Source organism: Rattus norvegicus, chromosome 1 (genome assembly GCF_036323735.1).
Source record: "Rattus norvegicus strain BN/NHsdMcwi chromosome 1, GRCr8, whole genome shotgun sequence".
NCBI lineage: Eukaryota > Metazoa > Chordata > Mammalia > Rodentia > Muridae > Rattus > Rattus norvegicus.
Genome location: NC_086019.1, coordinates 164843692 through 164870553, shown reverse-complemented (window position 1 = coordinate 164870553; position 26862 = coordinate 164843692). Strand labels below are relative to the sequence as shown.

The 26862-nt window shown below is 46.8% G+C and overlaps 1 protein-coding gene and 1 long non-coding RNA gene across 10 annotated transcripts in view; one reads left to right on the top strand and one right to left on the bottom strand.

Moving 5' to 3' along the window:
- Fchsd2 (FCH and double SH3 domains 2) overlaps positions 1-26862 on the bottom strand; it is a 321476-nt gene that overhangs the window by 226838 nt on the left and 67776 nt on the right. For both annotated transcript variants that reach the window (XM_063262815.1, XM_063262816.1), the window contains 2 exons: positions 19309-19436; positions 13859-14107 (listed from right to left, as the gene is read on the bottom strand). In XM_063262815.1, the coding sequence (XP_063118885.1) occupies positions 13859-13873 (15 nt within the window). In that variant the 5' untranslated portion in view covers positions 13874-14107; positions 19309-19436. The remainder of the gene's footprint in view (positions 1-13858; positions 14108-19308; positions 19437-26862) is intronic.
- On the top strand, positions 66-26312 carry LOC120097346 (uncharacterized). Of its 8 annotated transcripts, none has more exons than XR_005494595.2 (5): positions 117-4001; positions 18705-18788; positions 19549-19672; positions 22973-23071; positions 25256-26312. It is a non-coding gene; the product is annotated as an uncharacterized LOC120097346 (long non-coding RNA). The 8 variants fall into 8 exon arrangements; XR_005494596.2 differs by having other exon boundaries at positions 117-4024; positions 25260-26312; XR_005494594.2 differs by having other exon boundaries at positions 117-4024.

Here is a 26862-nt window from a genome sequence, read left to right as displayed (position 1 = left end):
AGAAATACCCTAGTTCCCTCAGACGATGGAACGTTCCAGACGCTTCCCTTCCTCCCTCCCCCAACACCGAGAAGGCAGCTGGGGGCTTCCCGCGCGCCTTCCCGCCAGCCTGCTGGGGCGCGCGACTCCTCCCGGGAGCGCGCACGTGGGAGGGAGAGGGCTCTGCTCCGACGCACGCGCACAGGCCGCCCCCGCCTCCTGCATGCATCTGCAGCTGCACAGTTTGTGTGGGAATTGGCATGAGTAGAGGGGGGCTAGGCTCATAGTGGGATTGTTTGCGATAAGGAAGGAGGTAGCTAAGAGAATTCGGGATTTTTGCTTCCTCTCAATCCCTCAGTTGTACCCTCCCTCCTAGTCAGCTAAATGTGCACTGAGATTTTAGCCTGAATAAGTCCTTTTACAACTGACCGCAGGTGCCAGACCTATGCCATTGGAGGAGGGCAGGTGAAAATAACCTAAAATCGCCAGGCAAAGGAACGAATGGCCCTCTATTCCAGAGTACTTAGCCAGACATCGTGGAGTCGACTGGGGGAAAAAAATGAAAATCTCTTGAGTCGGCAACTCCCATATCACAGATAGGAAGGCTAGTGTCCTCAGAGAATTGGAGACGCCCTCAAGGTCACATGGCATGACTAGAATCCTTGAGTCAGGAAGGGTTATTTGGGATATAAGAAACAAGCAAGGGCTGTGTGTGAGGAGGGGTATGTTGCGAGGTGTTAGGGTGCATACCTAGCAGCCAGGGAGGCCCTGGGTTCATCACTAGCATGGCAGAGGAAAGAAGGAATAGGTGGAGATTTAAGAAGCATAGAGAGACAGCAAGGGCCACGGAGGAAACCTCTGAAGGAAGTCGTTGTCTGGAAAGGAGGACTTCTAGGTCAACCCGCTTTGACTGTCCTGAACTAGTTGGATGAACTCAACCTCATCTGACAGTGACAATGCTCATTCTCAGCAGGGTCCCATCAGGTACCTTCTTGCTCTGTCCAGACCACCCGAGGAGTACCAGGCTCCTTCTGGGTTGCTTGGAATAGTGGAAAACCCTCTTCCTCATTCTTCAGCACTAGCTTTGAGCCACAGATCCATACACAGCCACAGTATGGACTGGATCTCCCCCTCCCCCACTTAATTCAGAACTTGAAGTCCCAGATAGCTGTTCTCAGTTTGCACTCAGTTCCGGCAAAAAAGGAAGGTCAATGAAACGAGACTAGACCAACATGTCTCACCAGATAACCTACCGACTCCGTGACCAGAAGGTGGACTTGGACCCAACTGTTTTACATCGAGTTAACCCTCATTCTAACAGCGGAGTCAGAGTTGAGAGCTGTGTATAAACTAGAAAGCCTTCTCTACTATTTCTGGTTTCCTTGAAGCCATTTGCCACCTGTGTCCTCATTCAGATCCAGGAAGGCCTGGGGCAAGGAAACAGTGGATGGGAACCCAGAGTCCTGGCCTCCACTGAGGCACAACTACTACAGGTAGGGAGATGGCCCCATTCATCACACTCCTCCAGCTCTTGTTTCCTTCCTTACAAAATGGGACTTTAAAGTATCTTTACAGATGTGTTGTACAAATTAGAATTTCTCCTACTCCAGACCTGGCACATGGTCAATACTCAGTAAACATTCATTGATTCGTTCATTGATAAAATATTTGTTGCCACCTGACTTTATGGGAAGCTTATACCTAACACTAGGATGTGGAGGTGAGCAAGGCAGAATCACCCAGAGTTCCAGACTAACTATTGCATGGAAAGGTTAGGGTAACAGCACCTGCCCAGATGTCCAAGGTTTTCCAAATTCTAGTCCTGGGCACAGCTGCTCTGACTCAGGGTTAGCCTGCTTCACATCCTGGGAAGTGAATAGTGAAGATATAAAGTTTCTGGATGCTGGAAGATTTGGGCTCTCACCTGGACCATGGATCTGCTGTGCATTCAATGGATATTGTAGCTCATCTAGAGCATAAGATAAATGATACTGGGCATGGTCTCAAACATCAGTTAATGTAATCCCAGCCCTGGGGAGGATGAAGCAGAAAGATCAAGAGTTTGAAGCAGCTCAACTTATCTACAGAGACCAGATAGGTAGGTAGGTAGATAGACAGACAGAAGATGTGACAAAAAAGAAAGGAAAGTGAGACTGGAGAGACGGCTCAGTAGTTAAGAGCACTTATTGCTCTTGCAGAGGGCTAAGGTTCAGTTTCCAGCGTAGCCACTCACAACCGACTGTAACTGTAGGCCCAGAGAATCCAATGCCATTTTCTGGTCTCCGCAAGCCCCAGGTCTGCATCTAGGGCACACACATACATGCAGGTAAAACACTTGTACACATAAGCTGGCAAATCTTTTTAAATTTTTTAGTTTGCAGTGAGCTTCCTTATGGTTTCTTCAAGCTGATGTTTAGACAACCCTATGACATTATTTTCTTCATTTCTACAGTAAGAACCCTCAGACTCACAAGCTATAAGTGACTTGCCCTTGTTAGGCTTCCAAGTTCACCCTGCACATGATCAGCACTAACCCTCGGACTGGGATCCCAGGGTGAATGAAAAGGGGCAAAGGAGGAAACAGGCTGAGCGCCATCTTTAATCTCTCCACGTACTGACTGCAGGTACAATGTGACTGACCACCTCATGCTCCCACTGACATGACCTCCAGGACAATCTGCATCCCCTTAAATCCTAAGCCAGAATAAACCCTTCTTTGCTTAAGTTGCTGCTGTCAGATGTTACATCATGAAACCAAAATGGTGACTAATGTCTCCAGGAATAAAGCAGACTTGGAAGCATAAAATACAGGATGGAGCAAGGGATTTCTGCGATCTGTGGAAAGTTGACTTAAATGCCCCTTTTCCAACAAGTATGGGAACTTGAAGGGATTTGCTTCTGTAATAGTAGTCAGCACACTGCTACCAGGAAGATCTTAGGTTATTGAAGGAAATCTGTAGAGCAGTATGCTCTGTGCCCTCAGAGGCAGAATTAACAAAACTTTTTAGGTCTCAGGAAGGTGTTCCAGGCAGACCGATCCATGGAGGGAGGGAGCATTTCCATCCTGACGCTGTGCAACAGGTACTGACTCCTTTCCATCAAAGAGACCGCACACGGAATTCCTACTCTGGAAAGTTATCGACAGCGAGCATTTGTTGTACCTCCCTGCTTCAGACATTGAAATGAGTGTGCTTTTTACATTGGTTTTTCTTTTGCTCTCACAACATCCCCTCATAGTACATAGGACCCCATTTTCATAGACTGAGGCTCAAACAAGCATAAAATGAACTACCCAGAGTCACTGAGCTGGTAAAAGAGAACCAGCCCTCTGACTCTGAAGCAGTAGTAGGCACCTGGAGAGGTGATCCCTGCTTGGGCCTCAGCAAGCCCAGCTGAAGGCACTACTGAAGATGATTGGGTTTGAGGAGCCCACTCTCATTCCCCACATTACTACCCTGGTCTCATTCACCTTCCCTTTTCCCCACTGCCCTTTGTTCTCCTCCAGATGGATTCCCTCACCACAGCCCTCCAGGTAGCCTGGGGGCAGGTTACCTGTCTTCTCCAGTGAGCTCTCAAGACAGCAGAGACTTAAGCCCAGAGGCAAGTCCTTAAGGTGCAGGCAATGGAAGAAGAAATTTCCTGGTCATTTGGGGCTCCTGCCCATGAGTATCACAGCTTAGGGCATAAGGACAGGAGATATGGTTGGAGCTGGCAGACAGGTGAACTAAAGTTCTAACCATATCTTTGTTAGGTACTTGCTTCCAGACATGTCACTTCAGCCTTGGTTTCCATTTCTGCAGAAGGATAATAACAGAATTCTTTTTCCTGTCTCCTTCTTAGGGGGACTGCTGTGCAGGCTAAATGAACTGTCAGGTGTGTGGAATATGTAAAGAGCTGAGTAGGCATGTCAGCGAAGGACTGCCAGTCTCGATGCAACACAGAAGGCTGAGTGACTGTCTGTGTGGGGTGCCGAATGGAGCTTCTACCAATTGCTGCACTGTGATTACAGCTCTGAAAACCAGGTATCAAGGAACGGAACAGTCAGGTGGGTGGAAGCATGCCAGCTCAGTGATCAAGCAAACCTTGAGTCAGATGGCATGCTCCCTTTTCCGCCTCGGTCTGGCTTCTTGACAATCTTAAAGACACTTTTCTAATGGTTTCCCTTATTCTGTCAGAGGGGAGAGAATGAGTGTTAGAGTTGTGGTGAAAATTAAATGGATTGTTTCTGCAAGTGCTTCTAATTGTGCTGGCCCAGATTGCTCTAGTACTATTGTTGAGAGAGAGACAGAGACAAACAGAGACAGAGACAGAGACAGAGACAGAGAGAAGAGGCCGGGCTAGCAAGATAGGTCAGTGAGTGAAGTAGCCTGTTGCCAGGCCTGACAGTGTGAATTCGATCCCCAGGACCCATAGGATAGGAGAGAACCAACTTCTACAAGTTATCCTCTGACCTCCACATGCATGCCACAATACAAAATAATCAAAGCAGGTTTAAAAAAAAAACAAACTAAGGCCAATTTAGTGGTTCATACCTTTAATTCTAGCACTGGGGAGTGAGAGGCAGGAGGACCTCTCAGTTCAGGGCCAGCCTGTTCTACATATCAAACTCCAAGACAGCCAGGACTATAAAGAAAAACTCTGTCTCAAAAGCAAACAAACAAACAAAAATAAATTAAAACTATTTATTTGTTTGTTTATTTAAACAATTAAAAAGGCCAGCCCTACTAGTACATTTTTGTAATCCCTCCACTTAGGAGATAGGGGTAGGCAGTTCTCTGTGAGTTCAAGGCCATTCTGGAAAGGAGCTTCAGACCAGTCAGGACTACAAAGTGAGACTGAAAGGAAATAAATAATAAAGAATCCCCTCCTCCAGCTAGAGAGGTGGTTCATGGTTAAGGGAAGTGGCTGCTCTTGCAGAGGACCCAGGTTTAGTTCCCAGCATCCACATGGTGGCTTACAAACTCCAATTCCAGGATATCCAACACCCTCTCCTAGCCCCTGCAGGCACCAAGCACAAAAGTGGTGCCAGACATACATGCAGACAAAACAGTCATGCACATAAATTTTAAATGGTAGTGATGATGGTGCACACCTTTAATCCCAGAACACAGGAGGCAGAGGCAGGCAGATCTCTAGGCTACAAACTCCAGGCATAATGGAGTACCCCTTTAATTCCAACACTCATAGGCAGAGGCAGATGGGTCCCTGTGAGTTCCAGGACAGCCAGAGTTAAGAAAGGCCATGTCTTAAAATAGAACTAATAGGAAACAAATCTTTTAAAGGGTTGTTTTATAATTCCCATGAGGGAAGATTAAGCCCCATTGGAGTCCTAGGCCTGCCTCTCTCTTACTGTGGGCTCCTTGGAGAATCTCTGGTTCTTCCTCAGCTAGTTTCTTCATCTGTAACACTAGGTTTCCACTAAGAAGCTTTTCCAAGGCCCAGCCTGGTAAGCATAGAACCCCTCAGGCTGAACTTGAAGAATCAGGCAGAGACCCAAGAAAAAAGATGGAATTGTGGGGTAGGGACAGAAAGATGGGCAGTCTGCAGCACTGTCCATGATATGAGCTGCCTTGTAAAGGAAGTAGGCCCTTCTCAGCCTACTATTTTCCCACAGTCTGCCCAGCTAACACCTAAACAAAACATGCTTTCCTGCTCCCTGCTGCCTGCTGGAGGGTGGGGAGCCAAAATGAGCGTCCTGGAGGCTGGCAGACACCCTGGCATCCTGCCTGTGCTCCCTGGGCACCCGCCCTTCCCGTCTGCAGCACCACCCTCAGCCCTTGCAGACCCTCCACGCCCACGCTCCCCTCCACTTCTACCCTTTCAAGATACCCCCAATTTCTAAGCCAGCCTGACTTCCTAGGCCAGCTTGGACCACTAAGTCCAGGTTTAATTCTCACTGTGCTGTTGTGGGCAGAGCATCTGGCACCAGAATGCCTGGAGTGGCTGTCGGTCGCCATGGGAGGGAATTCCCTGGCTCAGGAAAACGCTTCCAGAGGGAAAGAGCAGGTGGCAGTCTCCCCACAAGACAGATGCCGCCCACAATGTAAGCAGAGCCAATCCTGGGGTGAGAAGCATCAAATCTGACAACACATACACACACACACACACACACACACACACACACACACACACACCCCTTCTGTCTGATGCTTATCTACACTAGGCATATTAATACTAACCCATGCCTCATAATAGCTACCATGTGGTAGACTCTAATTCCAAACACTTCACCCAGATACCTAGTTTCACAACATCTGAGGTAGGTACTGTCATTGGTCCCATTTTATAGATGAGGCATTGATAAGTAATTTGCCTAAGGGCTCAGTCCCTAAGTGGCACACTGGGACGTGTCCTCAGTTAATAAGGCCAGTGTGTGCTACGTTAATCTGCCACTGGATGATAGTACCCCCCCTAAAACATCCCATCTGCACTTGGAACCTGGCAAAATACATCTAGTATGTCATAACCCAAACACTTTGACAGATCTGCTGAGGATGAGAGCCATGTGGAAAATAGCATTTAACCCTCTCTTAGGATGGAGTAATTTTTTTCCTTTCCAAACAAGATCTCCTGTATTCCAGTCTATCCTCAAGCTCCATATTCAGCCAAAGATAACCTTGAACTTCTGGTACTTCGACCTCTACTCCTGAAGTGTTGTGACTACATGCATGCACCAGCGTACATAATTTATTCCACACTGGGGATTGAGCCGGGGACCCTCCTGCATGCTAGGCAAGCACCCTACCTGTTGTACTGAGTTACATCCCGGTCCAGTGCAGTAATTTGACTTGAGAGGAGAGGCAGTGGCTGACACTGGGAAAAGAGCTCTTGTGATATGAATGAATGCCCTTGACTTCCTTGGAGTCCATCTCTAAAATAGGTTACAGTTGCCCGCCCTCCTCCATATAAAAGTGTGGCTGTGTTGAGTCAGTGTGTGTTGGCGCTACTTTGCTGGGGTGTAGGGAGTTGTTTATAAGCGCACCCAGCAGGTTCCTAACAACAGCTGTCATAATAATAGCTAACGTTTTCTGGATGCTTGGGGGGGGGGGGGACCAGACACAACTCTGTAGGCTTTGATGTATTCACCCACTGATTCTCTCAACTTCATTATCTCGATGTTAAAGGATAGAGTTAAGTAACTTGACTGAGATCATAGAATTGGTAAGAAGCAGGGCTGCCAGATGGCCCTGCTCCTGTGTTCTGGGGTTAACCACTCCATCTGAGTTGCTGGATGCACCCAGCTTCCTCCTCATGGGAACTAGGCACCAAGTTTAATTGAGCAAATGGGGACCGTACCTGTAGTGTTCAGGAGCTCCCGATGTAGACGGACAGACAGGGTCTGAATCTGAGAAACTCCCAAGCACAGTGCTATCTGAGTTCCCAGTGAGGAAAGACTGAGCTTTGTGTAAAGGAAGGCACTCAGTGGCTGCACTGAAAGTAGGCCTTGATGCCTGAGATCTTGGTACTAAAAACAGGAACAGTGAAAGCAAACGCTAGACTGGACAGGCCTGAGCCAGTGGGACAGCCTTAACTAGGTCCCCTTCTTGATTGTTTGGCCTAAAACATAAAGAGCACAGTCCCTTGAAGCCAGACATGGGAGTAGATACCTGTCTAGGGTTTAGGAGGGTAATGAAAAAGGATCAGTATAGCTGGTCTGTGCTACTTTTGGGTTCTTCTTTTTCCAACCTTTATTCCTCACCACCACCAGTCCCCCCAACTCCACATTCACTAGATAGTAGAGAAAGAAGGAGAGAGAGAGAGAGAGAGAGAGAGAGAGAGAGAGAGAGAGTGAGTCCTGAATCTAATTTCTTTCTTTCGTTTCTTCTTTGAGCACGACTACCAACAAAACTGCAACCAGTCCCCCTGACAGACCACCAACCATGGCTACTGGGGCTCTAGCATGTAGTTACCCTCTAAAAAGTGCACAGAATTCCAAGCATCACACCATCACAGAAACTATCTACAACTGGCAAAAAACACACCTCTGCTAGAGCACGAGGCATATCATAGTCAGCTGCTATGGACAGCCCAGAATTATAAGAATGAAAACACATTCTTATAATATTTCTGTGTTTAATTTTAAAGAAACCAAAATTCCAGAGATCTCACTATAGATCGGGAAATCAAAGTCATCCTCGGCTACATGGTGAATTTGAGACCAGCCTGGATTACATAAGATTCTGTCAGGGTTGACAGTTCTCCGTAAGTTCAAGGCCAGCCTAACCTATATAGTGAGTTCCAGATCCTGAAGTCACAGGGAGCTGCACAGGGAGACGCAATTCAAACAGAACAGAACAGAACAAGCAATGACTTCATGGTACTTACTTCACTGTATTATAGGAACAGGTTCTTGCTGCCTTTCCTGTGCTATCAGTGCCTCCCGCTCCCCAAGCCAGAGGCCTCTATAACATTTGTCTCTGTCCGTAAAACCAATGACAGTGTACCTAGAAGGCAGGCTGGTTGGATAGATTTGAAGCCTGACACTTGGAAGTTCACCAAAAGTGGAACAGGTAGAACACTAAACATGGCCACCCAAGTCATAGAAACAGAACAGTTCAACAGGCTAAAGGGAAGGTGTGCCTGGAGGCCGGAGTACACAGCCACGCCCTTTACCCCCATGTAGCCTTCTTGCCTTGTCTGCTGCACAGGGACTTTGACCTTCAGTAACTACAAGAAGTAGCTTGTGAGTGGGTGGCCTACAAGGAGAGGACGTGATGGGTTAGAGGGATAAGACACTGGGCTGGAGAGTTGGCTCAGTGATTAAGAGCACTAGCTGTTTTTCCAGAGGACCTGGGTTCAATTCCCAGAATCCATGTGGTGGTTCACAACCATCTGTAATCCCAGTCCCTTTTCTGTACACCTCACACACCAAGCACACAAGTAGTGCACAAACACACATGCAGGCAAAACACGGGTACATAAAATATTTTCTTAAACTGCACAGGGTCTGCACAGATTCAAGCCGGATGGGGTCCTAGTACTGAGAGGGGAATAAACACAGTTTCCATCCATAACCCAGATTCTCTCCAACTCATAAGCACTTACTAAAGAAAGATTAATTTCCCCCAGGCTCTCCATGGTATACAAACCACAACACTTAATAGCAGGCCCCATGCCCAGCAGTAGATGGACCACGCAAAACAAACTCAATGGTATTTTTGCAAGTTTTTGGCTCATAATACTTAGGATATTTTTCTTTTTACCTTATAGATTTTTTGTTTGTATATCATGGTTTCCAATTTCATGATTTTATAGAATTTCTGTGTGTGCAAATATGTGGGTCCTTGAGTCTATATGTGTTTCCTGTGCTTTTCCTTTGAATTTTTGCTTTGTCCTATTCTGTTCATTTGTGTTTTTATTGTTATTATTATTTTGAAGGAGGGGTTCAAGACAGGGTTTCTCTGTGTAGCCTTGGCTGTCCTGGATCTCACTCTGTAGACCAGGCTGACTTCAAACTCACAGAGACCCACCTGCCTCTGCCTCCAGAGTGTTGGAATTAAAGGTGTGCACCACCACTGCCTGGCCGTTATCATTTTTTAGGTACCTGTTTGTTTTTTAATGAGAGAGAGAAATAAAGGGTGTGAATTTGGGTAAATAGGGAAGTTATAAAAGGAGTTGGGGGGCTTTCTCTTCTTTATCTCATCCCTCCCCCTTGTCTCATTCTTCCATTAAACCTCTCCATGTGGGAAAAAAAAAAGGAGTTGGGGGAGGGTAAACCTTGATTAGAACATATTATATGAAAAAAATCTATATTCAATTTTTAAAAAAAAGGAAAAAATGTACTTTTATTTAAAAAAGAAGATGGAGCACAAGACACCTAGGGCTGGGTCACACTCACCCATGTCATCCCTCCCCTGAGCTCTCAGATCGGCTGGGCTGACTTTTAACCCCTGCTGCTTTTGCACTGTGGCCGTAACTATATACACAAGATACTGGAATTTCTCAAACACGTCTCACAGCCCCGCCCTCCAGTGTGTTTATTGTACCCCACTCTGGCCTTGGCACAGGTGTGGTCCTCAGAGCTCAGTCTCTGTAGATGTTGGTATAGACAGGAGAGCTCAAAGGCTGCTGCCAGGCTCTAGTTTGGGTTTTTGTTTTTTGTTGTTTGTTTTTGTTTTGCTTTGCTTTGTTTTCATCGATGGAGATCGAACCCAGCGCCTTGTGCTTCTTAGGCAAGGGCTGTATCACTGAAGTGCATCTCCAGCCATAGTCTTGATCTTTAACCTCAATGGCCGTGGTGCATTCTAAGACTTTCTTCCTGGGGCAGCAGAAAAATCTTCTCTAAGTCAGTGCTGATCCCAGGAAAGTAACTGCATCAAGGGCCCAGGGCACTGGACCTGAGCAACAGTTGTTCGGGTACATGTGGAGGTAACTTTCCACTCAACACTCCCCTCCATCCCTATCCTATGCCTCAGGAGGCTGACCCCTAGAGGCTGTGCTTCCAGGCCTCCTCGCCAACTTCCACTTGGGTTGGTTGGAACAATGAGGGGCTTGAGGGGCAGAGAGGGGTTGCCATGTTTTCTCATTGCTCCCTGTTGGATCACCATCCCACTAGGCAGCACTGCCTCTTCCTAGGTTCCAGTAATAGGATTACTGAGTAAGCCCTTCCAGGCCTGAGGTAAGAGTTTCCACAGTTGCTCAAAGGGAGGCTCCAAGGCCTAACACCATTACCGATGTGCACATTACTATGGTGTGTTTACAGACAGGAGTCTAGCATGGCGGTCCTCCCAAGAGGCCCAACAAGAAGCTGACTGAAGTCGGGGACTCCTGTGGTTGAATTAGGGAAAGGCTGAAAGAAGCTGAGGAGGAGGATGACCCCAAAGGAAGACCAGCAGTCTCAACTACCCCAGACCCCTTGAAATCTTTCAGACCCTGAGCCACCAACCAGGCAGCATACGCTATCAGTCTGATGAGGTCCCTGATACATATACAGCAGAGGACTGCCTGGTCTGGCCTCAGTGAGAGATGAGGCACCTAACTCTTGAGAGACTTGAGGTCCCAGAGAGTGGGGAGGTCCGGTGGGGGGGGGATGCATGTTGGGGGACATCCTCTTTGAGACAGGGAGGGGGAGGAATAGATGTGGAACTGTGGGAGGACTGAACAGGAGGGGTGTAATGACTGGATAGTGAAAAATAAAATATATATAAAGTTTTCCCAGTTGCTAGCCTCTAGATGATGACTTCCCACCCTCTTGCTGTCACTTTAGCCTATGCACACTTCAGTTTGCTTATCTCTTCACTGAAATCTCTTGCAAGCAGAGGCAAGATCCTCCCTCCTGAGTCTGCCATTTAGATCAGCCATATCAAGACTGCCGAGCCAAGTGAGCAGCCCCACCACTATTCCTACTTCGGGACAATCATACAAAGGGCTAGCATTTCTAGGGAACTGCAGGGTCTGATTCTGATTTATCTGTCACTTGAAAAGCCTCTTGTGGGCAGTCAGTGAGTTGGAGCACTGTGGCAAGGGGACAGCTGCTGCTGATGTGACGCAAGACACAGAGCAAAGCGTGCCTCCAGGCAGTGCTTGGTTATTTCATTCACCTGCTCAGGCAACTGAACAGGAAGCAGCAGGAAACCAAGGACCAGGAGCTTCAGGCAGGCTCTCCAGGGCTTGGCAGGGTCTGGCAGAAACCCTAGGGTGCTGGAAAAGTGTTGGGGGACAGTCATGTCCAAAGAAAGAGCAAAGGTTTGGCAAAAGACACTGAGGGCTTCTCATTGCCCCTTGGCTTTCCTCAAAGTCTAGCCCTCACCATACCCACCCAGGAATGGGACTCCTGGCCAGAGATGGAACTCCAGTACCCTCACAAGCTGTCCTTCTCCCTCATAGCTGGGCTGCCAGTCGCTCAGCCCCCTTTCACTTCCCTTGCTAACCACACCTGCCAGACCAAAGCCACAGGAGCGCCTACATTTCAATTTTCATTTCCTTTGCATCTTTGTGTGTTTCATTTTCTCAACAGGGGTGGGGCCTGACACCCTCAGCTCTCTTGTCAAGGCCTCTTTGCAGTTACTCCTGCCTGACTCAACCGCATGCTCTGTCCTCTGCCTTCCTAGCTGCCTAGATCAAGCTGTCTGCCCTTGAGCTCCTCTGCTCAAATGCGCCCCGTTTTTTCCAAATTAAGCCCAACATTTTGGGGATTTTTTTTGTTAATGTCCACAATTTTTATTTCAAGAACTCATTCAAAATATCCCAGATAAATAATTTTTAATTCTCATTATATTTATTTTATTTATCCTGATTAATTTGAAAGCAATATAGCATGTAACTGTCTATACTGCTTGCAAATATACACAGCCAATCAGATCATTCTTTTTTCATTTTGTTTTGGATTTGTTTTGTGGTTTTTTTTTTTTTTTTCAACAAGGACTCAAGTAGTCCAGGCTGGCTTCCAACTCACTATGTAACCGAAATGACCTTGAACTCCTAATTCTCCTCCTTCTACCTCCCAAGTGTGTGAGAGATCACCACACCTATACTTTGAACCTTCCTTGTATATTTGAAGCCTGTTCTTCAGATAGCTCATGGTGGCATATTTCAAGTATTTTTTAGAATAAGGCAGCTGCTATGATCTAGTACAACTTTTCAAAGTCTACAAAAACTTCCACCTAAGATCAAGGATTTTCCATTTATTTTGATTCTCGCTTAAAGGACTTGCCTGAACTTGGTAGATAATTCCATCACCTACAGGAAGAGATGCCGTAAAGGAAAAATTTTAGAGTGCTCCTTCCTGCCCACTCCACTACCCACTCTTCACTGTAAACTTCTCCATGGGTGCCATTGGTTGGCACCAGCTGGCTTAGGCATCCTCACCTCTCAAGTGCACTTGTTGCGCTGATCACACCGCATGCATTGTCCAACAACTCCCCGGGCTGCCTTAGCAACGTCACACTTTTTAATAGCTTCTGCACTTGCTCTTCCCCTTGCCTTCAGCACCTTTCCCCCTTTCCTCTGCAGGCTAAGCTCCCATCTCCACTTCAAATGCCAGTTCAAAGCCATCCTTACTAATTAACAACTCACTCGTAACTGGGTGCTGCTGCCCGCCTTTCGATCCCAGCACTAATACAGAGGCAGGCAGATCACTGAGTTTAAGGCCAGCCAGAGCTACCTAGTAAAACTCTCTCAGAAACTAAAATACTAAGACTTCTTTGTTAGTTTTTGGTTTTGTGGTGTTTTGTTCTGTTCTGAGACAAGGTCTCATTCTGAGGGCCACACTAACCTGGAACTCACACTGCAGTTCTGGCTGGCTTCATGCTCACAACCTACCCTTTACCTGAACCCTATAGATGCTGGGGTACAGGTGCGAGCCACCAGGTTTGTCAAAGCCACTGCTTCTGTGAGGATGTCCTCCTTTCCCTAACTCAGGTTGTCCTCCCAGGTCTAACCTTATTCAGATCTTGGTGACAGCACCAAGCTTCTGAATTCCTCTTTCTTTCCAAACTCGGGCCCCACCTGAGCAACAGATTGGCTATGTGGCCTTAGGCAAGTCACTGCACCATCCCTGGACGTCCCCCTGAGTGGATCCCTTCCCAGTTCATATATCAAAAATCACGATTATCCCATTTCCCCCTAACGATCCTCCACAATGCTGAGTCCACTGCCAGGAAGGTTACAGAGGTCAGACTCCTTAAAAACAAGTTGCCTCTTATATCCCTATCCCCCCCCCCATTCCAGAAAGCCTTAGTGCAGGGGTGAACTTAGCCAAGCCCCGTTTCTTACAATAGAAGTGCTGAGCTCAGAGAAGCATTGAGATTTGCCCATCATGAACCTAGTTCAGAACTTTTTCTTTTATCGTCCTGAATCCTTGAACCAGCCTACTTTCCACAGATAACCCCTCACCAGGACTGAGACCAGACAGCAAGCCTGTATCAGGCCTTCTCCTCACCTGTTGCTGCCCCATGAACTTTCAGGGGTCAAAGCTGCAGATGCCTGACAGTTTTACTTCCCTCCTGGCTGCAGAGACTTCGTAAAAGCAATTGTCAGAGCTCAGGCACTTCCGTTTCACTCTGAACCAGGCTTCCTTTCCACCTCTTCTCTAGACAGCAAGCAGGCTGTGGGCCTCTGGGTATGCCAGCTCCCAGATGATCTTGTTCCTCCTGGAGGCTCAGGCCAGTCAGCATCGGTTCTGGACTCCCTAAGGACAAGAGAAACCTTTGTATGCTTGAGGCAGGAAGCATATTTGCCTCAATCTCTGGAGAGTAGGGTCTTCACCTTGATGAAACTTCGTTTTACCTGTATAGTTGGGGACAGAAGAAACACCCAGAAAATCATGAGCCCCCTAGTCCTGATGGAACCTGTTCATTTTAACGATGGAGAGGTCCTGTTGTAGAAAGGGATTGGCTCAGGTGGGAAGGCAGTGATATTCCCTGGGTATTTATAGGGAAGCCTGATCTAAATGCATGATCTCAAACAATGCTCCTCTAAAAGTGCTTTTGTGTATGTTAGGAGAGAGACACACAGAAGTATGTGTGTCTGTGTTGTCTTTATGGTGCTAGAGTTAAACCTGGGGTCTCACAGATGCTCGGCGACATTAAAGTATCTCTCTACCACCAAAATGCACCAGCCTAAAGTTTTTATTGTTTTTGGACAGGGTTTCACTATTTTTGCAGACTGGTCTCAAACTCATGGGCTCATGCTATGTGATCCCATGGGCACATGCACGGCATAATTGTTTTATTTTTCTATGTCCCTTTTACCAGTGAGGCAGGAGCCTCTTCTCCGTTGCCCCAATGCATACCTACCTACCTCCCTGCAGCTGCCCCAGGACACTGGCTGCCACTTAAACCAGTTAATCTTTCAAATGTTCTGAAACTAATTACCAACGCTTAACCACAGAAGACAAGAATGTAACATAGTGTGAGTGGGTTCCCACCTAGGCTGAGAAACATCTTTGGGATATCCAGAAGACTTTTGTGCCTGGGGTCTGGGTTCTTCAGCCGAGAGGAATCCAGACTACTTTTAATCAGGTCTTCTCGCCAGCACGCAGTTAATCCACATGCACCTGTGAGGTGCCACTAGCAGGAGGATGGTGGCTGGCTTCTCCATTTCTCTAGCTCATTTTTCTTTCTACCTCATCATCCCCAAGGATAGGGAAAGCATTAAAGATCAGGCAGTCTCAACAGGGGATGTGGCTCAGTTGATAGAATGCTTGCCTAACATGCACAAAGCTCTGGGTTCAATCCCCAGCATTGCATAAACAAGGAAAGGATGTGTGCTTTGTAATCTCAGGACTCTGGAGGTGGAATCAGGGGCTCAGAAGTCCAAGGCCAGCCCTTGGCTACATACCTTATTGGATGTACCAGCTAGAGATCCTGTCAAAATACAATACATGTGTATACACAGAGGGAGGGGAAGGGGCACAGCCCCACCCCCTCTAGATCTTTTATTGGACTAATGCCAGAGGCATACAGTATTTACTCTCTGAAATCCAACAGGCTCTTGCCTTTGGAAAACTCATCATCAAAGGAGAGAGAGAGAGATTCGTAACACACCCTACAGAGACAGATATGGTGATTCATGCTTATAACCCCAGGACTTTCAAGGTTATGCCGGTAAGAGGCTACAAGATTTCCATGAGTTCAAAGCCAGCCTGAGCTACACAATGAGTTCTAAACTACTTTTGACGACAGAGTAAGACCCTGTCAAAAGAATTAAGTGGCACCCAGCACTTGGGAGGTAATGGCAGGCTTATCTCTGTGAGTTCCAGGCCAACCTGGTCTACACGGTGAGTTTCAAGACAGCCAAGACTACATAATAAAACCCTGTCTCAAAAAAATAAAATAAATGAAACCTATAGAAGTGCATATGGTGAGTAAGATTTCTCCAGGAAGCAGAGGAGACCCATGCCTGGAATCATGAAGCATTAATTCACCAAGTAGAGAAGTGGAGGGGCAAGGAGTATCCCAACTTGCCAGTTAATGCAACCCGTTCTGATTCAGACAGCCTGCTTTCTGCATAACTCTTTGCCTTTCCCTCAGGTTTTATCAGCTAACTTTGTTAGCCAACAAACTCTCCCGGGTATTCTATCTATGGAGCGCCTATAGTTGGTCCTGGAGCTACCTGGCTCTCCTCTCCCCTCCTGATAGAGGACAGGTGGATAGAAAGTTAGTGACTACCAGTGTGGACTGTGGCACAGGTGTGCAGCTCAGAAAGCAGCTTTGTGGAGTCGGTTCTGTTCTTCCACTTTTTTGTGGGTTCAGGGAATTGAACTTGGGTCCTCAGTTTTGTACAGCAAGCGCCTTTTACAGGCTGAGCCATCATACCAGCCCCATCTTTCTGTAGGCAATGACTAGGACCTAAGATATAACATCTTATCTCCTTTCAACTACATCAAATAACTCACTTATTGGCCATGTTGGGGACCAAACCCTAGGGCTTTCACATGCTAGGCAAGTGTCCTAGCACTGAGCCACTGTATTTTTTTTTAAAAGATTTTTACATTTTTTAAAGATTTATTTTATTTATTTATTATATATAAGTACACTGTAGCTGTCTTCAGACACACCAGAAGAGGGCCTGATCTCATTACAGATGGTTGTGAGCCACCATGTGGTTGCTGGGAATTGAACTCAGGACCTTTGGAAGAGCAGTCAGTGCTCTTAACCACTGAGCCATCTCTCCAGCCCCGAGCCACTGTATTTTTAATACTTTATTGTTTTGTTGTTCTTACTGTTGGTTTTGGATTGTGGCTTAAACCTAGGAACTCTCAAACATGCCAGACAAGTTTCCTACCACAGGGCTACATCCCCAGACCAGTTCTCCACTCTTTAAAATTGATTGGTTTATTAATTATGTTTTGAGACAGAGTCTCACTATTTAGTCCCGGTGGGCCTGGCCATCACAATGTAAACCAGTCTGTGCCCCAAACTTGTAGAGACCTGCCTGCCTCTGTCTCCTTAGGGAGGAGAGCCACCTCCCCCAGCTTTTTCACTCTCGTTTTTGAAACAGGTCTTACTCTATGCACTGGCTGAACTGCTACCTGCTATGTAGTCCAGGGTAACCTCAAGCTCACCACACACCTCCTTCCTCAGCCTCTCCAGTGCTGCCATTATAGATGCATACTACCATGCCAGGCTCATTTCTCCAATTTAGAGGTAATGAAACTGTAACTCCCAAAAGGCCAATGCCTTCCTTACTCAAGGTCACATAGTGAATTAGAAGAGAGTGGTTGTTCACCACTAGCATCTGAGGCCAGAGGCAAAATTGATACCCATTTGTAGAACTAGGCTGGGGCAGGGGTGTTGCTGGAGAGGGGTGTCTAGAATCGAAGAGGAAAGAAAAGCTGAGAACGTAGAGCAGGATGCAGTCAGGAGGGTGTGTCCTTCTCCCACACCATGGAGCAGAAGAGGACAGGAACTCCCAGGAGACTGGGTGGCAGCTCATTGTTTCAGGATGGCAAGAACTGATGAAGGCGCAGTGTCATGGCAGTTGACCCTGGGGTCGAATGCAGAGCTTCTGTCTCCTAGGGGGGCCCTATTTACTCATCTCCACTCACTGATGTGACCACTGGGTGGGATTACTTTCAAGTGCCTTGGAGACTCAGGGTGCCTCTGGTCTCTGCTGTTAGGAGCTTCCAATTGATAAGCTAGGCAGTCAGACTGGACTCAAAGTCCAGATCTCCAGGCACCATATGGAAGAAAGGCACCAGCTGGTGTGCCCTGGGTGCTGGGGAGTGGGTAGGAAGAGTTTTGGACAGGTCTTTGGACATTAGTTTTCTCGCCCTTCCCAAGGAAGACCTGGAGTCAGCAGTCTATGGGGTCTGGCCTCCTCTGCTTTGCAAGGGAAGGAAGGTGGGGTCGAGCTCCTGGTGGGCTGGTGGGTGGGGGGCAGAGGAAGTGGCTTAAGCCACCCTAGGCTGCCTGTGTCTGTCTGGGCTGACCCATTACAGGCAGGGAAATCACAGACTCAGCGCTCAGACATCTGGGAGGCTCTGGGCAGCTTGGGTATTTTTAGAAGGCCAGACATGCCCAGAATCCTGGGCGTTGCTGAGGCAGAAAAGCAAGGAGGGCAGCAGAATGCAAACCAGAAGAAGTGGCCTGAGCCCTGCTTTTTTCACTGAGATTGGCTGGCCTGGCGTTTCCCAAGACCCCTGCTCGGGCCTGCTATATGCAAGCTGTCCCCTTGCTGTCCACCGGTCCCTGCTTCCTTTTGGGTATTCAGGTGCTGACCTATATGACACGACCTGTCCAGAGTTCTTGCTCTCCACTGATTTGGTACCTTCTGTGGTTCAGATGAACTGCTGGACCCTGGGGACTTATAAATGAAAGGTGTGATCTTCCAATCGTTTGTGGGTAATGGTGAAATGAAAATGTCAGTATCCTGAGATCACTGTGGGGGAGAAGGAAGTTGGATCTGGGGGACCCCTCAGGACTTCCACAAGGATCCGACGATAATCTAGAGATGAACATGCCAACTTCCAGCTGTGGGACAACCCCTGGGCTAAACCTGTGGGGTCATTACCAGTCCTTTTCAGACCCCAGCCTTTTTCTCTCACACTGTTCCCGAAACAGGACATCTCAGAGGTGGGGTGGCCAAGTGTGGTGGCACTTGCCTGTAATCCGAGCACCTGGGAGGCTGAAGCGGGCTCACCAAGTCTGCGGCTGCAGGGTTAGCTGAGGGTAAACCTAAGCAGTGTATTGAGACCCTGCCTCGAAAAGGCATCAAGAGAAGGGGGAAGGGAGAGAATGGTGGAATTAGGGGTAACATGACCCCTTTCCACGTTTATCTGCCAGGAAACATGCCTTTTGCAGTGGTAACCAGAAAGAATGGCTATCACCATACCCTTCCCCTAAGTTCATCCCCACGAACTCCTCCAGGTAAGTCCACTCCATCACATTGCAGACAAGAACCCAAGTCCTACGAGGGCTTTTCTAGCCCCGGGGGAGGGGGGACTGTGAACTAGCTGGAATCTGCAGGTCCCTATGTGATCGGAAGTAGAGGAAGGACACTCAGGCTTGTCTATCAAAGCGGAGGACTGGAGCGTTGGGTGGCTGAAGAGCAGGGGCGCATTCCCCTGCCCCATCCCTGCCACAGTTCAGTGTAGACCTAGACTGCCCCTGGGCTTTTTCTCTGTCCTTCCTACCTAGGATTTTTCAAACGTCTCACTACCTAAAGCTTCCTGCCTTATTCGTGATATCTGTGACTTTTCTACCTAAGTTATTAAACTCGCTACTTGTTCCATAATGATGATCTGAGCAAACTAACAAGACATCCTGGCTAGATGCAGAGTGCCTGACAAGAAGGTTCTTCCTTGTCAATACCCATGTCCAGCCTTACCAGCAAGCTGGGGCCATCTCCCAAGGTGACTGCCTGGCAGCATCTCACATTGAAACTTACCGACTTTGAGACTTCCTGTTCTATCCCAAGTGATTGCCTCTTCCCTGCAAGGTCTTGCAATGAGGGCTGTCACCGAGCAACACCGAGGGCTGTCTCTGAGTCTCTCGGTCTGGGTCTCAGATTCTTCACTGTAAAATAGAAAATCGAGTTAAACAAAACCTGCAGCCCCTTCTGCTTCCAACACGCTAGGATTGCAAATTGTAATTAAGTCATTTTTCCACATGCTCCTTGGATCCCCAGGTTGCCCTGGGTGCTGTCATGTGGGTCTAAAGGCAGAAAAGTGGTGTCTCCAGGAGGGCAGGTGTAAAGGAAACAGCTTGAAGAAGGTTGGGATCATCAAGAAGAAAGCCACCAAGCTGGCATGGTAAGTAGAGGCCCAGCCCCAGCTGCTCAGGGTCACTTCCAGGGCTGGTGCAACTCAGCATCCTGAGCTCCTAGGAGGACAGAGCCCGGCGTTGCCCTCTGAAGTAAACTGATAGAAACATTTGACACCAACTCAACCCTGGCTAGGGCTCAAAGCCACTCTACATGTCTCCATCCTAGTTATCAATGGGATAAGTAACAGCTCAGGAGACTTTGGCAGTGCCAGAACTACTCATTCATTCCCGCCAACCTCACTCCCACCATCCTCCACTCCCACCCTTGGGCCCTCCTGATGCCCAAAGGTGGCTTAGACTTCAAGTTAAGAGTGCCTCTGTTGAGAAGCCCTCCCGGATCTCCCATCCTAAGCAGAGTGAGTTGACAGCCTTTCATGAGCTTGGTCTGCCACTGTCACTGTTTCATGACCACCTGCTCTTTCTCTGGATTCTTTAGTGCCCTTGCTAGAGTGTGTGGAGAGGATACTCTTGGACTTTAGTTGAACAAGTCCTTGAAATCAGTCCTGTTCTTAGCACAGCCTCACGTCAGGTTCCCCAGCATTAACTCTGGCCCTCAGGCCTTTTTCATCTGACCTGATGCAGAGGGAACTTGCTGTTTGCTTTTTGGGGTTGGATATGGAGTTCTATCAACTCTCTCTTTCTCTGTTTTCTCTGGGAAAGTTTGAAGCTCTGTTGGTTGGCCAGGGGATTTCAAGCCTGAGAGAGAACTGGGGATAGGAGGAAGCTTCTCTCTTCCCAGAGCCTCCAGACCACAATCCCTCCGACCTCAATATTCTCCAGAGTCTACAGAAAGCTTTGCGTCCATGTGACAGTTTGCTGGCCAGATAAACTAATCTGGGAACCTTATGTTCTGGCCCGTTGGTTGTCTTGCTATTCTGTCCCCTGAAAGGTCTCCTGAGGACCCAGGCTGGAGCACTGATCATAATATTGAGTATGAGGACAACCTAGGGTGTGCATGGAGTGTAGGGAAATGCTTTGGGTTAGGTGACTGTCCCCACCAAACCTAGGAGGAGGTGGCTTCATCTCTGTATGCGTGGGACCATCTTAGCTTTCAGTGATCCCTCTCAACCTTAACCCAGTTGAAGAAGCTTCAAAACAAAGAACTCATAGGTCACTTCCTCTTGGAGATACTCCCATCTAACATGGCGTGCTTCCAGGGCAGAGGTGACCTCAGTTTCTCCATCTGTATGCTTGAGTAAAGTGAAGACTCTAATCCCTGGGAACCTCTGGCCAGAACCATCTCTGACAGAATGAAATGGAGGAGGCTGTCCCTGTGTGTGGGAACTGGGTACAGCATACTTCCCACACTGTCTTATCTCCTAGCCATAGATCAAAAGTAAACCCCTCTGCCCACAGACGCTGACGGAACTGAAAACAGCCCCCCACCCCATCAGGCTGCCAAATTTCTGCCAAAAGTGCCTCAGTGTTTTGTAAGCATGTGGTAAAATACATATGACATAAAGCTGAACATTTTAAAGACAGAATTTATTGACAATGTCATGTAACGGTCACCATGACCCATTTCCAAACAGAGACTCTGTAATCATTAACTAGGAACTCGCTGTCTCCTTTAGTCCCTGGTACCCTCTTATTGTACTTTTTATCTTGATGATTTGCCTGTTGTAAGTACCTCATTGTCTTAGTTGGAAATCAACATTTAATTTAAAGATCCTATTAAGACATGCCCATGATCCCAGTACTTAAAAAGCAGAGGCAAGAAGATTGCTGTGAGTTCAAGGCCAGTCTAAGCTACAAAATAAAATTCCAGGCCATCCTGGCTACAGTATGAGACCTTGTCTAAGTAAGTAAGTAAGAGAGCCAGCCTGTAATCCCCGCTACTCTAGAAATGGAGGCAGGATGATCACAAGTTTATGATCTGCCTGTGCTACAGAGTTAGTTAAAAACCAACCTTGGGGGCTGGAGAGATGGCTCAGTGGTTAAGAGCACGGACTGCTCTTCCAGAGGTCCTGAGTTCAATTCCCAGCAACCACATGGTGGCTCACAACCATCTGTAAAGAGATCTGATGCCCCCTTCTGGTGTGTCTGTAGACAGCTACAGTGTACTTATATATATATAATAAATAAAATAAATCTTTAAAAAAAAAAACCAACCTTGGGTAACTTAGACTCTTTTCAAAATAAAAGGTAATTAATGAAAGAGTAAAAAAATAAATAAGACTAAGATGTAATGGTGTAACTTCCCTAGAAAATGCAGATGCTCCGTTTGAAGCCTACTAGGGCCAAATAACCCCCATAGAGAGGCATGTGACTCATACCAAGAGACCCAGCACTCTCCAGGTGGAAGCAAGGAGTCAGAAGTTTGAGGCCAACTTGGAATGCTTGAATGAATTAATTAATTAGTTGAAAGTAAAAATACTACTTGATTCTTGTTGATTCAAGAATCAGGTAGCACTTTACAAAACGTTCCAATGAGTCAAACAAATGAGGTTGGTTTTATAGACAGAAGGGGCTAAAGGGAGGCAAAGCCAAGAAGAGACTGTTAACTTTCCTTGCAGAAATCAATTAACATCTGGTTAGTTCAGGTTCCTTATTTGTCATATAAACAGAAAGTCACATAAACAGCTTAGTTTCAGCTTTGGTGGCTAAGACTTCAGCGTAAAGGTCTCCATTCCACAGTCTTTTGAGACCTAGCACAGAAACTTAGTAAGAATGGTTTCCTGTTATTTTTTATTTAGCTTCATATAAATGGGATCATAGTGTGTTTTCCTTTCATGCCTTAGTTTGTTTCACTTACTGTAATGTTTTCAGGGGTCTTTTGTGCTGTAGCACTAATCAGAAATTAATCCTTGGGGCTGGGGATTTAGCTCAGTGGTAGAGCGCTTACCTAGGAAGCGCAAGGCCCTGGGTTCGGTCCCCAGCTCCAAAAAAAAGAACCAAAAAAAAAAAATTAATCCTTTTACATTTAGAGAGAGAGAGAGAGTGAGAGAGAGAGTGAGTGAGAGAGAGAGTGTGTGTACTACATACGTGTGGAGGTCAGAGAACAACTTGCAGAAGTTGGCTCTCTCCTTCCACCGTGTGAGGGACTGCACTCAGGTCGTCGGGCTTGTGAGGCAAGCACTTTACCTGCTGAGCCATCTTGTCAGTTGTCTCATTCATTGTTAATGATTACAAAGTTCTCTACTCTCTGGCTGTACATCATGTAGCTTATCCACTCATCTGCTGATAGCTGGTGGAAATTATTTACACCTCTCAGCTACTGAGTAACAGTGCTACAAATGGTGACCAGAGTCCTTTTGAGTCCCCAGTTCTTTTGGCTTTATTCCTAGAAATGAAGTCATCAGGCGATGTGGACTCTGCACAGCTTTCCGAGGAGCCACGGCACCGTGTCGCACAGTGGCTGCTCCAGCTTCCACTTCCCACCAATGGTACAGTGTCTAAATTCTCAACATTCTTGGCAATACTTGTTATTTCGCTCCCAAAGACAAAAAAAAGTTATCCCAGTGGGTGGGAAGCAGTTTCTCTCTGTTTAACCTCAGTGTGTTTCAGGGATTTGTTTTGTTTTCTGTATTGGTGGAGTGGGGCAGGGTGCAGCGCATGCTATGGGGTACAATGGTCTGAGTGTAGAGGTCAGAAGACAGCTTGAGGGAGCTAGTTCTCCCCTTCCACCGTGCCAGCTGTAGGGATTGAACTCAGGTTGCCACGCTTGGCAGCAAGCACCTTTACTCACTGAGCCATCTTGCTTTCCCGTTTTGTTTTGTTTTGTTTTGTTTTGTTTTGTTTTGTTTTGTTTTGTTTTGTTTTGTTTGAGACAGGGTCTCATTCTTCTATAGTCCAAGCAAGTCTGGAGCTTACTGTGTAGCTTAGACTGGCCTCAAACTTGTTTTAATACTCTTGCCTTAGCCTGCCCAGCCCTGAAATGACAGATGTTCTGGTCTGTTTTGAGGTGTGTTTTGATGTGCTTTTAAATATATTTTGTTAGCACCCAAACCTTTTTATCAGAGGTAATGTTACCAAACTCTTCTGCTGGCTGCAGGCGAAGGGACTTGGAAAGGTGTCGGGAGTCTGAGGTGTGCACGTAAGGAATACATGCATATGTAAGGACACTCACTAGGCCTCCTTTTTCTTGTCTCACACACAAGTCCCTGAGAAACTTCTGAGGCAAATTGGCACAAGGTAGAAACCCCTCAAATGGTTTCTGAAGCCCCTTCTTTTCTGGAGAACTAACCTGGAGGGGGCAACCATAACAGGGGCAAAAAGTTTCTTGTCTTTTGTCCTTGGGGACACAAGTCACCTTGGAGAAGGCCACCTCTGCTTTGGCAGTCGCTCGAGATTATCAAGTGTAAACAGGCCCTGCAAGAACAAAACAGAGCACTGTGGGGATGGAAAAGGCTGCCTCTCTACCATCTGACGGAACCCTGAAGCTGTGGAGGAAGGTTAGCGCTGTGGTTGCAGGAGACATGGAAGCTTCTCCTGCACATGAGAAAAGTCTAGCCTTATCCCTGGGAGCCTCCAAGTTATTAGATTCCATTCGACAATGACCCCTTCTTAAATGGTCATCAAGACAGAGTCACTGGTGGTTGCAGAGATGGGACAGCCATTAAAAACACTTGTAGCTCTTGCAGAGGACCCTGGTTTGGTTCTCAACATCCACGGTGTAGTTCAAAACCATTCCTAACTCCAGTTCCAGGAAATCCAAAGACCTCTTCTGCCTTCCATAGGCACCAGGCATGTACATGACACACTCACATACATGCAGACCAAACACATGACACACTTACTAACATGCAGACAGAACCCATGAAATAGAATAAATAAACCTAGAAGAAGAAGGACAAAAGAAAAAAAGTTGTCTGTGGTTACCTAAGGAGAACTCACTGGTAGAAATGCATTTTAAACTCAACAATAGGTTGAAGACTCAAAGCCAGCCAGGTAATGGAGGCACATGCCTTTAATTCCAGTGCTTGGGAGGCAGAGGCAGGAGAATCTCTCAGTTTTTGAGGCCCCAGCCTGGTCTACAGAGTGAGAACCAGGTCAGCGAGGGCTACACAGAGAGACCCTGACTTGAAAAACAAACAAACAAGCAAACAAACAAACAGCAAAAGCTAATTGTTAGAGCTGAAGAAAGTGAGGCCTGGGCTGGGAAGACACTCAGCTGCCCATCCCTTCACTGGGGAAGGCAAGCAAGAACCTCACAAGTGCAAGACCAGCTTAGCCCACAATGTTTAGCTCCATGCCAGCAGGGCTACATGGTGAATCTGTCTCAAATAAAACAATGAGACTGAACTTGGATTTTGGAGGTCATGTGTTCTGACCACTAGTGCTCTGAGCCCTGAAGAGAAGGCCTGGTAGGTGACAGAGCCCCTGGGTGGTTTGAACACTCCCCTAGGGTAGAAGAGAAGCCTCCCCAGGGCCAAATTTCCTGGCTGATAAGATCTCTGAAACCTCAGGCAATTAATGGAGGGGTGGAGAATGTGACCATAATTTGCACCTTAAGCTAGTGAAATGACCACACTTGTTACTGATAGTTCTCAAATCCATCCTTTCTGTGGCTCCTGGAAGTAAGGCAGAGCAAGGGAGACCAGATGGTATGTTACCTTCTCTGTCCTCAGGCAGGCAACTTGAGGAAAGAGGGAGGAAGCCCAGATCCTCAGGAATCCTCCTCAGCTCTTCTACAAGTTCCCCTGCTGCCTGCCATCTTCAGAATCCCACCATAATCTCTTCCCCAAGACCACAGCACAAGACATCACTAAAGAACTCCATCCAGTGGGAGCCAGCCTGAGGGCAAAGTGGGTAAAGCTCTTCAGATACAAGCTCGACGGCCTGAGCTCATCTCTGGGACTCTGGTGGTTTAAATGTGAGTGACTTCCAGAGGCTCATATATTTATTCCTTTTCATTAAAAGTTATTCTGTACGTATATTTTTACATGGGATCTTTGTCTGCAAATATGTTGGCACACCCAGAGAGAGCACTGGATCCCACTATATATAGTTGTAATCTGCCACGTGGCTGCTGGAATCAAACCTGTGTCCTCTGCAAGAACGAGTGCTCTTAACTGCTGAGCTATCTCTCCAGCCCCAGTTGGTGGAACTGTTTGGGAAGGATTAGGAGGTATTGGGATGGACTTTAAAAACCCAGGTCATTTCCAGTAAGGATGCTTGTCCCCAGGACTGACAACCTCAGTCAACCTGAGAAGGTGGAAGGAGAGAACTGAATCCAAGTTGTTCTCTGACCACTTCACATGTGACCTACACACATACAAGAAACAATTAATATAAAAAGAATTTTAATGACAACAACTTTTGCACATATTAATTGGTTTTATTTTTTAATTTGAGAATCAGAACAAAACAATAAGTGAAATACAAAAGGTTAGCATTCTAGTCTGGTTTTTCTATAGTGCTGAACCAAGCGCCAAGCAAGCACGCTACCCTGAGCTACAGCCCCAGCTAAGGCTAGTTTTATAGAGAGGAAAAGGCTTGAAGAAAGCAGAAAGAAAACATACAAAGTTACTTTCCTTCTGAAGTGGTTACAGGAAACAAATAGAAAAATAGCTGGTTAGTTAACATCCGGGTTATTTTAAGTTACTTCTTTTGTTTAGGGTTAAATAGAGAAAACATCAGTTTCTATTGGCATGCTTGGTAAGTCTGGCTACTTGCTATCTTCCATCTCAGATCAGATTACAAGTTAGTTTTGGTTTACTTTTAGTGCCCCCTCATTTTTGTAAACGTTTTGTATTATTTTGATTTCTTGACATAGGTTCTCCTTATGTAGCCGGTGCTCACTAACTCCGGCCTCTTGCTTCTGAAAAAGCTGGCATCGCAGGCTGGAAACCACTGCACTCTGCTTAGAGCCTTCTGTTTTGTTTTGGGCGCTTGTTGTTTTGGTTTTATTATGAAGTCCTGACTGGCCTGGAACTTTCTATGTAGAGTAGTGTGGCCTTGAACTCATGGAGATCTGTCTGCCTTTGCCTCGCAAGCACTGAGTTTAAAAGTATGCACCTGGAAGTTTTCGTTTTTATCAACCTACTCCAAATCAAAGGAAATTAGTGCTTGCTGGTACAGCTCAGTGGTGGATATATGCCTACCATTTTCACACACCACTCTGAATGGGGTCCCCACTACCAAAAAAGAAAATAACACTTATTTGAGACTAATTAGGAATGCAATTCAGAAAAATACAGATTGGAACAGTCATGAAAACATACATCCTGGTTTT